At 39.7% G+C, this 17,002-nt stretch overlaps 1 protein-coding gene across 1 annotated transcript in view; it reads right to left on the bottom strand.

Annotated features, from left to right (window-relative positions):
• Positions 1-17,002, bottom strand: part of KCNK2 (potassium two pore domain channel subfamily K member 2) — a 110,572-nt gene that overhangs the window by 61,471 nt on the left and 32,099 nt on the right. The window contains exons 3-4 of the mRNA XM_075497422.1: positions 16,449-16,759; positions 2,887-3,004 (exon numbers count right to left, since the gene is read on the bottom strand). Of these exons, the coding sequence (XP_075353537.1) occupies positions 2,887-3,004; positions 16,449-16,759 (429 nt within the window). The remainder of the gene's footprint in view (positions 1-2,886; positions 3,005-16,448; positions 16,760-17,002) is intronic.

Below are 17,002 nucleotides of genomic sequence, written 5' to 3'. Positions count from 1 at the left end.
AGTGTTGCCTCTGCTTTTGTTAGCTGGCTTTGAAGCTCGATAGATTTACATGTCCCCATCACAGAGCCTTTCAGCAGCCTACAGGAGACCCAGAAGAGTAAGAAACTACAGATGGTTCTGGACTGCTGCCAATAGCCACCAAAATACACGGTCAATATTTTTCACATAAATGTTCATCATTACTGTGATACAATAGTAACAGTAACTGTAAAACAATAAATTATTGCTTAGGGGAATGCTAAAGGCTTTATGTGTTATCCGCTCTCCCCAGGAAGCAAATACTTGTGGGATGCAAGTGCTACCGTCATTAAAGAAAGGTTTGGGAAACGCTATCCATAAATAAACTCTTGGTTCCATTTGAATTTCTTAGATTCTGAGATATCACTAGGAGGAGTGTAGGCTAAATGATAAGGTAAAATTATAGTAATAAGAGGTTTGGAAAGCTAGAGAATCTGCTGCAACACTGGAAAGCTATCATTTTCTCTAAATGGTAGTAATCCTTTTTTCTTCTATTCAAGTACTTCTGAAGGTATACACTCTAAAGGACATAATATTTATAAATTTTATTCATCTTTATAAAATCACTTTTACAAATTACTTCTGTAAAGTTCTTTGATGAATTTATAAGGCCCTGCCTTTGTCCATAGAGAATATCTGTAGTATTTGGCTGAAACCTATGGCAATTCTCTGGACATGCTCATAAACCGCATTTTTAGTCTCTTGAGAAATTAAGATATCAAGTTACATGATAACCATATGCCCCCTAATTGGAAGGAACGCCTTCATTTTCAAAAGGTTACTCATATATGAAAAGATACTGCTCTGAACACAAAATCACTTGATGGCACATAATAATATAAAAAATAAGGGAAAGCACACCCAACTTTTACGCTTGTCATTTTCCCGGGAAAGTCACAATTCCAAGGCCTTTTCCTGACAGCTCCGCCTGCTGTCACACTACAAGCCCTGTGAACCGTCGGGAAGATGGTTCCTAGCAGTAAGACAACACCAACCACACTACGGCTTTCATATAAGCATGCTGCCCTCGGGTCCTAAGAAACAAAGGTCAAAACTGAACTGACTGGGAGCTTCCCATCAGGAAGGGTCTCCAATGAAAAAGACAGTTATTCCAAAGCCAAAATATTTTACGGAAGATTTCTTCCTCCCAGATTTTCTCAGTTTTCTACTACAAAACTGGAAATAAATATTTACAGTTGCCTAGTCCAACCTGATTCTAATGACTCTGGTTTGCAGAAATGACCTGAAATATTAATTTTCAAACGTATTTCCTATTGGGTTATCTTGCCTCTTGGGGACAGCGGATCTGTGGCCTGGATGCCTTTACAGATCCCTCTCTCTCCTCTAAGCAGGACTTAACGCATGTTTTGGTTGCATCAGGTCGATAAATTAAATCAGGAAACATTTTTATTTAGAAAAGCCTTAGTTTTACATAGAAACAAAAATAGCGAAACCAAATGTTCCACTGCTTTAAAATAGTTTTTGAATCATTTAATTCCTTGAACACTTTTCGTATGTTAACTTTTATCCTTATTCGGAACTGAAACAAATGGTAAGCACTTTCTACAAGACCACGGATACTTACTTACGACATAAAGTTTCGTGCTGTCAGAAGAGGATAATGTAAGACTGATCATAAAGCTATCCTTCCAAGTTTCTTGCTTTTCTGGGTTATAATCTGTTAAAATTACATTTTTCAATACTTGTTTTTTTATTACCTTGTGGACCTACTACTATAAAATCTCTAAGTTTGTTACTAACCTCGGGGAGGCAAAAGTTTCACTCTGTTTTCTCTAAACCTGTGGTTCAGTTATTCTAGATGTGAAAAAAATATTACACATAGACATAATATTTATACATCTATATAGACATGTATATACTCAAACACACAAAAAGTATGGTACTCATGCACTTCTAGATAAAGAAAGAACAAAGGTACATACAACAGTTGAAAAGAACATCCCCTTCCATCACAATATGCATATAAATATTATGTAGAGATAATTATTGTAACAGTGCCACAATTCCATATACCTTACTCTCATAATGTAGGTCTTAAATTTTGCTCATTTGATTTCTTCTTCAAGTTTCCAGCCACCTTTGCGGGTGCCCCTTCTGTGATCTGTGAGCTACACTACATCTTTGAACATATACCATGTGCGCTATACTGTAGTCAAAGGGAAGAACCTGGCAGATGGAATGCTGCTCCCGTTCACACCTGCTCAGAGGGACAGTGGCTCTCAGATGCAGAAAGGATCCAGAAAACGCCCTGGGCTTGTGAGCACGGATAAATCACCCTACAGCTTTGGACTGCTCTGAATGCAACAGACGCCTCAAAGGAAGCCTTTGAATGTAAATCTGCCTATCAATACAGCACTCATAACTGATTAAATTAAGCTGAACTGATTTAAGTTCGATTTAAGAACTGATTAAGAACTTAATTTAAGACCATTTACCATGGTCTCATCTTTTTCAGAATTTAGAGAAAACACCACTATAGAATGGGATTATACAGACTTGAAATTCCATACATCTCGGTCAAGGTTTAATGCACATGTGCTTCAAATCATGCCCTATTTAACACTTGTGATTACACAGTTGACCAAATTCCCCCCAGAAAATGTTTCCACAACCTCTTCTCGTCACCTCGCAGAAATACACAGCAACATTTTTCTTCTGCAGAAGAATCGCTTACTCAGCTAGGGATCCTTACAGAGAGCTATAATTTCTGCCCCTGCAGCTAAAAAGTAACTCTCTACTTTAAACCAGAAGATTTGGAAGGTTTACCATTAACAAATATATGTACACACTGGAAATCAAAAGAGTTTCAGCTCATTTACTATGAAAAGATAATAAGCTGTGTCCTACCTATGGTGGTAATAACAGTGCCAGCAAAGAAGAAGGAACTTCCCAAGTCCCAGTGACTGATCTGAGTAGATGTGTTTCCTAAAGGTAGGATTCCTGCATTTATTGCTGCCACTACTTGCTGCAAGTTTAAAAAGATTTTTGTCAATATTCATGAAACAATGATATTAATATACATTACACAATCACGTATTTAATCCAAGCAATAAACCAGAAAAGGATCAGTGTTGCTCTGCTTGAGTTTTGTCACTCAGGCTACAATTTACTCTTCAGCAGACACCCCAAGCACTTCAGCATGCAGCAGAGCTGTAAACTCCAGACTATTAAGGAGAATGCAAAATCCACGATATCAGTAACAGCATCACCATAGCTGGATGGCAAACACAATTATTTTTACTGTTGCAACTATTTGGCGAAGAAAAATATGCGTTAGACAAAGATTTACAACGAAAGTTTCCCAAAATATTCCTCTATTGAGTTAAGCAAGCAAATGCACTTCTTAAAACACAGTCACTTTAAAACTCCAAGAAAAAAATGCCCATGCATTGCCTTGGATCCAATGAACTCCAATTAATTAAAACACTTTTGTAGAACAGATAACTCAATAATTAAAGATTAACAATTACACTTATGGTTATAAAACTTTCACTATATTAATAAAAAATTCAGAGTCAAATATCAAACATGTATCTAAGTTTATACAACTATATACGTCATAAATGTCGTTCTTGAAAAATTCAGTTCTAGCAGCTAAAATGAACAAGCTTGCCACTAGTGACAGTTTCACAGTCTCGAGAAGTATGAAACATTTCCTATTTCAGCAGTCACCTACTGTAAATTCTGATCACAAAAAGTATTCCTGTTTAGTTATATTTGTATTGCAGATATATACCAGTATTTGAGTTAAACAGTACACATAAAGAAAAAGTATTTTTAAACTTGCAATAAATATTTTACAGAATATAAGTTATCTTTTCATTCTGAAACTTTAAAACAGGACTTACTTCATAGTCATGATCCTTATAATAATTGGTGTTTAACAAAAGAACAGAGGAAGCAATACTGCAAAGCTAAAATAAACATTTTAACTAACTAATAGTTTCTGCCTGGCGGGTTGTCCGACAATGATTATGCACACACAGATACTCAGCAACAGGGCAGAGCAGAATGGTTTTCCCTGTGGGCAGTCTGTTGCAGAGAAACAGCGTTGTGCAGTAGCAGTGATTTTTTCAATCCCAAAATACACTGATAATTTGCAAATGAAAACATTTTTGTTTCTAGACAGTGCCCATGGAAGTCAGTTGATCTGGACAGAAATGACAAAATACCAATGCTGGATTAACCAGGCCATCAATTTTTCATGACGGGATCTCAACTTAAATCCACCATTTCCAGTTTGCCATTTTCAAAGCTCAGATGCACAAAGTAGCCATTTTAAAGTCCACGGCTGCATCTCCGCAGCCACAGGGATCTTGCTGCCACATCTAAGCCATTTTCAACATCCAGGGTTGTCAGCAGAAGCCAGCTGGGGTATCTTTACATAGATTTGACACTGTTTTACCGTCTATACCTTCAACTGTTTTCATTTTAACTTTTTTTTAAAACACCAGAAAGGCAGACATCGAAGATGGGGAACTTTCAGTCCTACTGAGGAAGGAGAAAGGATGGGGAAAGGGAAGGGGAAGAGAGTTTAATTTGCCTTTGGGTTGGAAGAATAAAGCTTCTTCTACGTTCATACATCACATACAACTTGGCAACAGTCAATACAGCAGCCCCGATACTGACAGGTGTTTACATTACTGTAGGAAGGGACACATCAGACTAAGCAGCAGGTGAAAACCATCCCTTGTATTGATTTTATAATTTACGCAATACAGATATTCCTTTGACTTATAAACCCCAGCGTGCTGCATTATACAGCCTACTGAATATATTTTGAGTACTGTTTCATTTCAGCGGACTAAGAACTTTCACCACAAGTCCTTGTACCTGCAAATGGGAACGTGCTCTCCAGTGAGGACATCATATGGTAAAGCACTGGATCAATATAATTTTATGGGACTGTTCATGTCTTATTACAGTTTATTGTACTGGATGGATGCACTACCCAGAGCGACGCACCTATTTAGGCAGTCTAGCAAGACCAAGTTTTATACAGATCCAGATGTAAAATGCTTTCAGAGCTTTATATCATGACTACCCATTTTTGAAGCCATACTACCTCAACATCTTTAATATGAAAGGTGTGCCAATCTAAACTGCTCGAAGATCCATTACAGCTATGCATTTCCTAACTGCACTGTACCTACAGACTTCCAGGAAAAAAGATACAACTTAACCCAAAACTACTCTGTTGGGTCAGACTTAACAAAACACAACACATGGCTACAAAAGACAATTAGCCGCTATTATTATGTCTCTGGTTTTAGCCAACTGCTAATTAGGAAAAGAATCAGGGCAAGTAGGCAAGTGATGCTTTCTCTTCATACAGCCTCCTAGCTTCTGACTAAGCACAGGGTTAGGGACTTTCTGAGTGGGAGGCTGCACCTGCATCATGGTATTCAGATTGGTTTGGGTGGATCATTTTACCATGAATTTATCTCACTACTTTTGGAGCTCACTTGTATTTTGGGAGCCAAGTCATTCTGTGGCAGGAAGTTCTGCAATTTACTTGTGGATCATTGAAAAAACATTTCCCTTTTGAGATTTTTATGTGCTTCAGAGTAATTTTGTAAGTTCTTACGTTATTGGAAACACTTGAATAGCAATTTCTTATTTGTCTCCTTCAAGAAATTAATGATCTTACAGACCCATCAGCTGCCTTTTTTCCAAATTGAAGACTCATTCTTATTACATAATATATGTACCTACTTAAAGAAATCTGTTGAATATTGTATATAAATAGTTTTTTATTATCAGTATTTCTCATTGACTTTCTTTGTACCTTTACTGATTTACCTTATCGATAGTTTTAAACATAGTTTTAGTCATAAAGGGCCAGATGATGCCGCCTTCATCACTGGGTTATTAAGTTTCCAAGCACACACTATTATGCTTTCTCCTGCACCGTTCCCACGTTTGGGAGGAGCCAGCCTTAAATATTAACAAAGCTGCTGCATTATATTCCTTCAGACTCTTCTGTAAGAGTCTTCCTTACCAACAAGGATGACGGTTAGGTAAGGTTGCTGGTTTACTGAGATCAATACTACTATCTCACAGTCTTCGAATGTTGCCTGCAGATTTTTCAGGAGTGGTAACTGCATTTTCAGTTCTTTGGATCAGAGGACATCTTTTCCTTCTTAGCTTGGTCAGTGCCTCTCATCTAAGACTATTCCCAAGCATAATTTTAAAAGAAAATTATATATAACATAACTCCTAACAGCTGTACCTTTCAGGGCACTAATTTCAGGGTAGCACCTTCTTTCTGACTACGTCCACTGCACAAACTTACCTGGAATATTGGATATTAATATTTCCTTAGCCCAGAATAAAAACCCAGGCTCATGCAGCTGGTTTCCACTAACTTCACTGAGGGCCAGGATCTCACCCTCAGTGTTCAAATAGCATGTTATTCATTGTCAGTGCTGTTAGATTCAATTGCTCTGCCACTTTATTCTTGGTCTTCAGTCTTTTTTCTTGACTGATGCCTTACTACTAGAGCAAACACAACCCCTTCATTTGTCACAAGTTTGGCATGTCACTCTTTCCTTCCTTCATAACTTCTTTCTGTCACCTGAGCCTTCGGCTTACCCTAACTTACACAATAGCAATAGTAACTGCGCATTTTGAATCTCGAAACAGTTAGAATCATGAAAACTCTACATAATCTGTATGTTTACCATATGTTGCAGCCTGTAAACACTTTGTGTGATCTTAACATGGGAATTTATTGACTTTTTAAAAATTACTTTACATTATTAAAGTTTACTGACTGCCTCAGTGGCAATTTTTTTTTTAGTTTTCCTTATTTTCATTCCATATACAAACTAAATTCTGACTTAAAAACAGTTTCACTTCAGCACTACAGAACCAGTCAGCATTAGAATAGGGATGTGGACAGTTTCAATTCTTAAACTACATAGATTATTTCACTTGCCTTACCTTCTTCCAGAGCATTTATCTACTAGTTGTTTCACAAGAGATGACTGAGGACTGAGCAGAGGAGGGGTCACACATGGCACCCAATCAAGGCCTCCATGTGCAATGATTTTAAGAATAATATTATAGTTACAGTAAAAGTAATAGGTTTTTCACCATTTGCTCTTCTTTAATTGTCTTTATAATGGTGAAAATGTGGGCTTTTTTGATAGGAAAAAGAACTGAGATGAAATTTTCAAATATGTAAAACTTTTAGGAACTTAATTCCCATTTTTTAAGTTACATGGATTCTTAGGCTAGCTCTGTACTGTATCTTAGGATAGGCATGAGTCGTGTCTGAGTACAAGTCCTAACTTGTACTACATCCAAACTACCTGGCTTTACACCCATATTCAGGAACAAGCTTTAGTAGAGCATCAGAGAAAAGAAGCAGAGAGGCTTGAGCCCAGAGTGGCCAGGCCAGGCATGACCTGCCGTACTTCCAAAAACAGGACCTGAGCTCCACAGACACATAAGCATTGCGTTCAGGCTGTCCTTTTTTGCTTGAAATCAGAACACTGGGAAAAGGAGAGTTACAATATAAAATCTCATTTTAACTGAATGTCAGCTTTTCATTTCCCATATAATTCAGAAACACTTTCTGGTAAATACATTGCGCTGTTTTGTATTATCACATCCCTGCGTTCGTGCAGCTATCTGTCCGTAGAGGCCATGCTGAGCTACCCTTGCAGATTAAGACACGGGATTTTGTGACTTTTTTTCTGTCAAAATGAGAGATGAAACAGCCTTTCAAACAGCGCAGTCATTTTGTGAAAACAGAAGACAATTCTCCTAGGTCAGGGACTTCAACCTCTGGTCCTCTGACCCTGCAAGGAGTCAACGGAGATGACTGACAAAAGACGGCCTGTTGGCAATAGAGCGACATTCAGTACGCAGGGGTCTGCAGAACCACGGGAGCAACACAGAGAGGTCCTAAACTGAGGCGGTTAGCCTCTGGGAGGCTACCACTGTCTCATACAGGGATCGGGCAGGAATGAGCATGTGTCAAGCCAGTCGCCTTAATAGTCATCTCCTTGTTCCACACCACGCTCTTAATACGTGCTTTTGTACCGTCTTCCAGTCACTTCATTTTATGAAATGATGTAACACCACACTTCATTACTCTCAGCTTTTCTATCCAAAGATTAAAATAGAAGCACCTTAAATTATGCTTCTGATAAAATACAGAGCGTGCAGTCTTTCATTACCCAGCTTGTCAGGGGTTAGCTTGTGCTTCCCGGCAATCATTTAACAAGCGATGTCAAAAAGTCAGATATGCCTCAAAGTTTCTGGAAACTCATTTCTCAGCCTGGATTTCCTCCTTCGCTGTCCTGCTGCCATTTGACAAGAGCACTCTCTCACTCTCCAGTATAATGATAAATCTCATATGGCCCAGCTACCGCACGCGTCCTGCGTTTTTATTTCAGCTTTGGTTTACAAAGAATGGAAATCCTAGTTCTTTGTTCAGAGGCACACTAGGATGCTTTTAACACTTAGCAAACAACTCTCCAGCCTCCAAAAGCTTTTGAGCCTTGCTGTTGAAAGAGATTGCAATGATGTTTGTGTTCTAATTCTGTGACTCCGTGTTTTTCTTTTTAGTTTGTATAACATATGACTGTAATCTGCACTGGAGACTGGTACCCAACACGTTGAAGAACTGAAGAACTCTTTTCACCTTATGTTCACAATCTACTTGAACTAAAAACACGCAGAAACATACTGAAATACATTTCTATTTCTAAATATGCATTACAAACAGACTATGTATATAAATTTTGTGTGTATGCATACATATATACGTATGTATACATACACGTTCAGGGAAGAGGGCTTTTCTTTGCTTCTTGAGATTAAAGACTGGAAGAATTATGCAGACAGCTGCTCAGTAAAACTGACTTACTAATGAGTCATACCTGCCACTCTTTCTAAGACAAAAGCTGTCATTCAGATGCATTCAAGCTAGCTAGGTTCTAGGTCCTATAAAACTCCTCATCTGAAATAAATGTATCCTTTAAGAGCCCCAACATCAGAAGCAGCAACAACAGTTAGAAACCAACCTGCTTGAACAAAGAAGTGACAAGGGCAGTTAGAATTTATTTACTATTCTCCAAAAAATCTGTGTTGGTCTTACGCTCATGACGGATAAAGACTGTGTGCTTAAAAAAAATCCTTTTGGTTTAACCGCCATGTAGAAAATAACAGAAAGGGAGTTGTCCTGTCACTGAAGGGAATGCTCCCAGGCAACAGAAAGTCTGGCAAAAAATTCCCCTCCCTCCAGGAGCTAAGCGCAGGGCCAGAAGAGGGGATCTGGCTGTAAGAGGACAGCAGGAACCAGAGCAACCCTAAGCGAGGAGTGCACACAACCCAGGAGCTTCTGCAGCCCATCTGGACTTGACCACAGCAGGTGGGTATCTGTGTGGAGGACAGGTCTGGGTAAGGTTATGATCAAAGGTCTTTCATGGAGATCTTTTATTTAATAAATATTCCTCTCATCTGGAGATACAGGTAGAATTTGGCGGGCTTTACTGTGGAAGGAGTCAATAGCATCTGAACGTTTATTTCTGACAAGAGTGAAGCAGAAAGCAAATACTGGGGTGAAAACTAGACTTACAGACTCAGCCAGAGGAAAAGAGAAACAGGACCTTACTGTACCAGTTAGGACGACGTCTATACTTAAAGTTAAGAACACATAAGCTCGAGTGCTTTGACGGGCAGACACCTTACTAAGGACAGACATACGCAGAAGGTAGCAACACAAACTACAGTTGCTGCGCTTCATGTTTTAACTACTTTAAAAGTCATTCATTTCATGTTGCTTTGCAAACACCAACAGGCAGCTCTGCTACTGGTATTTGCAATTTGTCACAAGCTTCACGTCTGACATGCAGACAGGACATTAAACAACTGATGCAATGGTATTTTGGATCCCCAGATAAATAAATAAAATATGCTGCAGCATCAACTGCTTTTATGCTGGTCTATCAATCTTTTCAAGGCTCTAAGGTTTCCGAAGTATAAACACCTGCTGCTCCCAGGTTAGCATCCAGACGTGGGATGGTTCCTGCTTCCTTTTGGAGGGGCTGGAAGGAATTGCAAAAGGGAGAGACTAAGAATATTTAGCATGTAAACTGGTACATTCAAACTCCTTCAAAAAGTTCCTGCTTAGAGGACCCGTAAGCTACAGCTCACAGGACTGAGAATGTCTATAAATGTTGTGATTCAAAGAATGAATAAAATTTGATTCAAGCTTAATAGGCTTAGCTAATAAATTTTAAATTTGTTTAAATAAATTTCAGATTTGTCTGAAAACAAGATCTTTGCATCCCTGTGATTTATTATCCCCCAAAATGATACAGCAAGCTGAAATACCTTCTAATCTCTGGGAGAGAAAGAAGGATTTACACTTCTTTATTTTAACAGTTTTCTACATAATCAGAGAGGCTGCAGCTCAAGGAGCTTATCTGGCTGAAATAAAACAACATATTCCTGAGAATGCAGCAAAATTAGTTTCTTGGGTCTACAATGCAAGTTGTAAGAAACCCTATGAAAAAGACACAAAATCAGCTACTGGTGGAGGTGCAACTTAATGTAGCTAGCTACCTTGAACTATAAAAATGAAGCCACAGAAACCACATATTTTAAAGTAAAATATTTTTACAAGAAGTTAATCACATAAAAAGCCACGATGCCATTCTGGTGATGCCAGTTTGATGAAAGAAGCACTGCTTCCATGTCATTCATAACTGTGTCAGGCTTTCCTCAAGAGAGATAAAGAAAAAACCACATTTTTCCGCAAGGGAGATAAAAAGACAACAAATTTTGGTCTCGTTCACAGTCTTAAGAGATGAATGCAAAGAAAAGGGAGAATGCAGCTGACGCAAATGTAAGATGAAAACAGGCATGGGACATGACTGTGGATGCCAGCACTGAGAGCTGCTCTCCTCATGTTAACCACAAGCCCACGCAGAACCCAAGGAGATCAACTTGTGGGATCAAGGTCAATTCAGCTAATACTGGTGGTTCATTAATTCTTTTTTTTGTTTTAAATGCAAGCACATTTTTGTGGGCATTCAGTTTTCAGAAGAATCCACATACCCTGAAAGGGGCTGGACTTAAAACTCTACAAGAGTCCTTTATTGCTGAGACAGCTTGGTGCAGCACCCTGAAAACTTGTTCAGATTTCGAAATGAAGGCTTTATAAGGCAAAAATTACCACTTGGAATGCATTAAAAGATTGTGCTGTTTAGTGTGATATTATTTTTTCCACTTGTTAGGGTTTACAGAACAAATATATTTGAAGGATGTTTCTGTTAAAGAAACCAGAAATGAGGTATGTTCTGTTACTAAGTTTCAGTGTACCACTACTTGAAAACTCTTCATTAAGTTTCAGAATTAACTCTCTAAGATAACTAAAATAATTCACACCAGCTTGCTGGGACACTCTAGATATTCAAAACAATATAACTGAAATTTCTCTTCTTTTCCATTTTTGTATGCAAAAATTATAAATTTTTGTATGCAAAAATAATACATTAAACAACTTGATGCTTGGGGATTTAACGGATTTTTTTTTTCATTTTGGTTTATAAAGGTCAACACTAAAACAAATAACTGCTGAGCAATACATAATTAGGTGATATTTACATAAAAAGCTCTTCTCTTTTTTTAAATCAGCTTTCTCTTTGGCAGCCGGACAAATATTTGTCTCTCATTGCCAAGACATCCCACAATGCGCAATACTGGTCACATCCTTACCTCCTAGGAACAACAGGAGTTCTGGGGGGCGGAAAGCAAATTCATTTTCCCCCTGTAGAGGAATGGGGTGTATGAAGCCACAATAATGACAATTTTGCAAGGTTGTTGGATACCATATTCAGTGAGGCTCACCTGTCCCCAGAGACAAACTCTTAACCCCAAGAGATGTCATGAAGGTATACGCATGTATTTGATGGCTGCGCAGCACTGCAGGATGACATGCACGCAACCTGAACATCAGCAATGTAACCTAAGGTATCTTTACATTTGCTACGATGGACAGGTGCATAAATACAGCGGGAGACTTTTCTAGGTACTTGGCAATACACTTTGTGCATCTGAGTTTGGAAACTGTCTCCAACATTTTCAAATGTTTAGCGGCAAGCTTACTATAGGGAACAGTCAACACACCAAAAGAGAACTAGAACCAGATTGAAGTAATTAGAGATACATGTTCTCTAATTAGATAATTTTTTTTCATTCTTTAATGCTTATTGTTATTTGTCTGTGTATAGCTGGATTACTCCCAGGTTTCTATCAGCTTCTGCCCACAAAAAGCTCAGTGGTGGGGAAAAAACCTGTTCCATGCGAGATGTAAAAAATCCCTAGCGTAAATGAAGATCAGGTTTATATATTTTGTCACATATACATAAAATCCACACAGTCTGAACTACGTTTACTCTTTTATTCTGTTACCTGGCAGTTACTTTGCATTGCACAGCAGGGCCAGGTTGAGAGCAGGCATGGACAGAGAAACCAAAACACCATCCATGATGAATTGTCAATTCTTCTTCTTCCAAAAGAAGGAATAGTAGCAAAGGGTCTGGCCGCATCCCTTTCTACAGCTTTATAATGTATTAGATATTACATATAATCTTCACCAAACCAATGCTTTCTCATCTGTTAATAACTGAGATCCTTTCAAGATCTTCCAACTGAAACTTTAAAAACCAAAGTTTAACATCAGGCCGTGCACAGCTTGCTGGTCTGTCGTATCCCGATTAGACTCACCAAGGTAGTCCTCGTACGTTCCCAAGCTTGCCTCCTGGGATATTTCTTTAGTTGCCGATTTAGACATACCACCACCGACTGCTGTGCACTGCCCACCTCAGCACTGCCGTGTACAGCACGCAGTGATCCACTTAATATTGTCGTTAATACTGGCTTCAGGCTACAGCGCAAGGAGTTGAAATTGCCTGGAAGAAATGGCCTCTTGGGTGTACAGATATGCTCTGCGTGACTTTTGCGCATTTTAAGTATGGTACTAAATCGAAGTGCTCACGAAATATCAAGAAAATGAGGTACCTGGAGGCAGGTCTCAGGGTCATACATCGCTGCTGTTCGTTGCAGGTGTGTTTTATTATAGTGAGGCAACAAGTAACTGAAGTGGTTTAGACCGAAAGAGATTTGCAACACTGGACCATGGAGGTCCGAGACGGAGAAGGTCGTGAAGACCACCTCTTTGTCAACACGAACAGTGCTGCTGGACTGGGCTGAAGAGCTATGAGGAAAACCCGGGTCATTTTTCGGAGGCAGCTGAGGCTACTTGGCTGTCACCATCGGAGCACTCCATTTCATTAACTTTGCACATTTTCTATGCTGCATAGCAGCTCTCCATGGCCCCATGTTTCACGTGTATATAAAACATATAAAGTCTGCAAAAGTATAATTCTCGCCTAGCGGAGCCACACATCAATGTGAAAATACCTAGTTTCAGGAATTCGAAACCCAGGGAATAAAGCTGTGCGTGCTGAAAAGTTGGCAACAGTACATACTGTTGTGCCAGGAAGGTTTTTGGTGATTGGCGAGCCAAAATAAGGATGGAGAAGACAGGAAGGGAAAATTCCCTATCCTGTGTACATTTAGAGAAGCACACAACTCCGTGTTGTAATGTGCTCTGTGGCAAAGGGAAGATTTTAGCAAAGGTGATGGAAACTAGATGGCCCCTGGGTGCTGGCGAACTAGACTTTCATTCCACTTGTACTATTCCTTTTAGCTGAATTTGTGCTCTGAAACTTGTCTCCCTGCACGTTGTACTGGCAGTTAGCAGCCTTGCAATAGTCAAGCCTGCTTCAGAATAAGGATTACATGGCAGATCAGAAGTTGTGAAGATTGAAAAAGCCTGGCATGATAAGCACCTTGAGCAATGACTAGCATGAGCCAGAGCCAAACCAGTTTCTGGAATCCCAGAACACTAAGTTCAAAAGGAAAAGTTTATAATGGATTTCATCATAGTTTGACTCAAGGTAAATACTTGATTAAAGAAGACATTACAGTCTGTAAGCTCTGTAATTTTCTTCACACGCACTAATCATTCCAGCTTCCTACTACACTAGTACGTATTAATTTTCAGTTTTATAGCTTTCAGTGAATTCTTAAATATCATCTACTTTTTCCTCACACGCACTATTTATTTTTATTCATTCAGACATCCAATGAAAACTGAAGAAACACTGCATTATATTGTAATAGCAGTCAGACATAAACCCAGAGAGACAAAATGTATTCCAGTAATTTAGCTTCTGTGACAAAGTGGTAAGTAGGGAAGAAATATGACCCCATGGTTAGGGTAGCAGCCTAGACTTGGAAAAAGGGATCTGAGACTCTGCTTTACCACTGGTTTCCTACTGTACTTCAGGCAAGTCACTTAATTCCTGACCCTTAAACAACTTGTAATTTGTTATCACTTACTCTGCATAAAGAAAGGCACCCAAATGCACTTGTAGGACGAGGCTCCCTAAGCCTCAGCTCTCCTCCTATAAAAGGAGCGTAACAGCACGTTCCTACCTCCACATCGTGGTGTTCTTCTTCGCGGAGAAGCAGAAGGGAAGAAGGAGAAACTAAGTTTTCCATTTACCCCAGCAACAAGCAGAGCAACCTCTTCCCACGACCGTCTCTCATCCACGAGCTGTGGGAGGCGGCGTCACCCCCCCCAAGCTTCGCAAGCCTGTGTCTTTCTGGTCATGCCAAGATCTCTAGCGAAGATGGGAGCTAATGCTGATACGGGTATCTGTGCTCTGGTAATTGTACTGAAACTGTCATTTATTTTACGCAGAACATCAAATGGGCGTTGAATGCTGATGAAGTGGTTTTTTATTACCAATCTGTGCTTCTGGGTAGGGAATCATAAACGCTAAAATATCTAAGTACTCCAGAGCAAATTTCAACAGTTTTTGTCTTAAGGACCATCTCACAGATGATGTAAGATAATATTGCCTCAAAATTTGTTTTTATCTTCACAAGTACAGGATCTGACCTAAAAATTTCATATGGGGATATTTATACTACCTGCAAGAGATCGGTTTAATCAAAACGTGCATGTATATTTCTCCGAAAGGTTATCTCACACTCTGCTGGTAAAACCACTGAAACGTAGTTATTACACAGCATCAAAATTCGTATCGACAGCACCTCCTCAGGCATGCCTAGTCAGGACACATGGAGATAGGAACTGCCTGCCAGTCATTTAAAGGGTGGCAGTTTTGGAACACATTTGAGCAACAAGGCAGGGGAGAAGTCACAAAATACACGACATTTTCCCAGTTTGCCTTTAAAATTCGGAAGTAGCGTGCCATAAAAATAACTCGGTACATCAGAGCTCCGCATTTAAAACTGCAAAAAAACAGGTGTCCATGCTGATGCTCAAGGCAGAGTGGTCTAGAGAGGTAAAATCAACTTCTAAACTCCCAGCCAGATCTGCTGTCAAAAACCACCTCCAGAAAGCTTTGCTGCCACGCAGCTGGCACGCTCCAGAGCTCGTGCTAGCCAGGGTCTGGATGCCCGCCACCCTCTCCTGCTCTCCGGTGTCCCATCTCAGGCTCTGCAGACCCAGACAGCCCCACAGCTACTGTTAATGAAGGGGTCAGTCCTTGCCAACTCTTGGCTGTTCACTCCAGCCTCCCGTTTCGTGGTCTCATCCCCAGAACTGACATTATTTGACAGCCCCTTCCTCTTCCCTGCAGTGCCACTGGATATTCATAAGAACATGGAAACACGGGATTTAAGTTGGAGAGGGCCCCATAAGGCTCTGGAGCTAGTTCTGTGCTAGTGCAAGTAAATATTTCCGATGGTGCTGCGGCAGGTGACCTGCAAGGGTAAACTCATGTTAGCAGGAACACACCGATGTACATCAGTTGTGGATGTGCCTTTAAGAAGCGGAGAAAATTGGGATTTAAGCTCAAAATAGCAAGTCCGTGGTACTTTCCTCTACTTAAAACAAAATCAATAAAAAGAAACATACAGCTGGAAGGAAAGCTAGCTTGATACAATCACGGTAAATTAGAAGTCCTTTAAGGCAACGGATGGTGTATTTTCTTCCTCAGAATTAGGCATTTCAAATATTGACAGACCCAGTAAGGCACAATCAATATATCAATTCCTTTGTGAACTATTAATTATATATATTGCTGATGAATAATCATTTAATTAGCATAATGGGAGGCTTCAGTGAAAAGGCTGTCTACCAAGCACACTGGACCTAAAAATAGCAATAGCTTTTCCACCATGAGGCTTTGCATGAAAACGCTATTGCTCAACTTCTGGTCTTAACACTTGTTACATCGCTCGGCCAATACAGAGCTTTGCTAATAAAGTTCTTCCCCTTTATCACAGCAGTGCTGCCATATAGAATTTGTTCCTCTAAGGCATGGTGACAAGGGTTTGGTATGGATTACCTGAATCAGTTCATCAAGCTCTGTTGCATTCACACAGGAATGCTGAGATACAAACGTCTGCTTCTGAATCACAATGGTGGTTCTCTGGGAGGTCTCATGAGGCTGCTCCAGGGCTTTAAAGACTGTTGCTCCAATTATTAAATACACGACTACCACCAGAAAAATTGTTGAGACTGTCTTCCATTTCATAACATTAATAGCCGAATCACTTTCCTCCCGTGAAGAGAGCACGGTAGGCTTGGTGGAAAATGATAATCTCGGTTTGGAGTTCTGCGTGGCCGATTTGGGATCCAGCAAGTCAGGTGCCGCCACTGGCAAAACAGAAAAAGAAAGTTAATTTTTACAGTGCCGCTCAGATTTCATGGAGTGAACTTCTTGCCAAGAGATTACAGAAATTCTGTGGCTTCCAACTGGAATTCTTAAACTGTTGAATCTTTCACATAAACCCCGTGCCACGTTACAACGAAGCTGCTGCTCTGGGTAGTATTATCCACTTTACACGCATTTGCAACAGTTTCTATATACGTCTGTCCCCTTCTGATGTTCGATCATTT

This window comes from Mycteria americana, chromosome 3 (genome assembly GCF_035582795.1).
Source record: "Mycteria americana isolate JAX WOST 10 ecotype Jacksonville Zoo and Gardens chromosome 3, USCA_MyAme_1.0, whole genome shotgun sequence".
Taxonomy (NCBI): domain Eukaryota; kingdom Metazoa; phylum Chordata; class Aves; order Ciconiiformes; family Ciconiidae; genus Mycteria; species Mycteria americana.
Note: the sequence above shows the minus strand (reverse complement) of the source record. Positions and strands in the feature narration are given on the sequence as shown.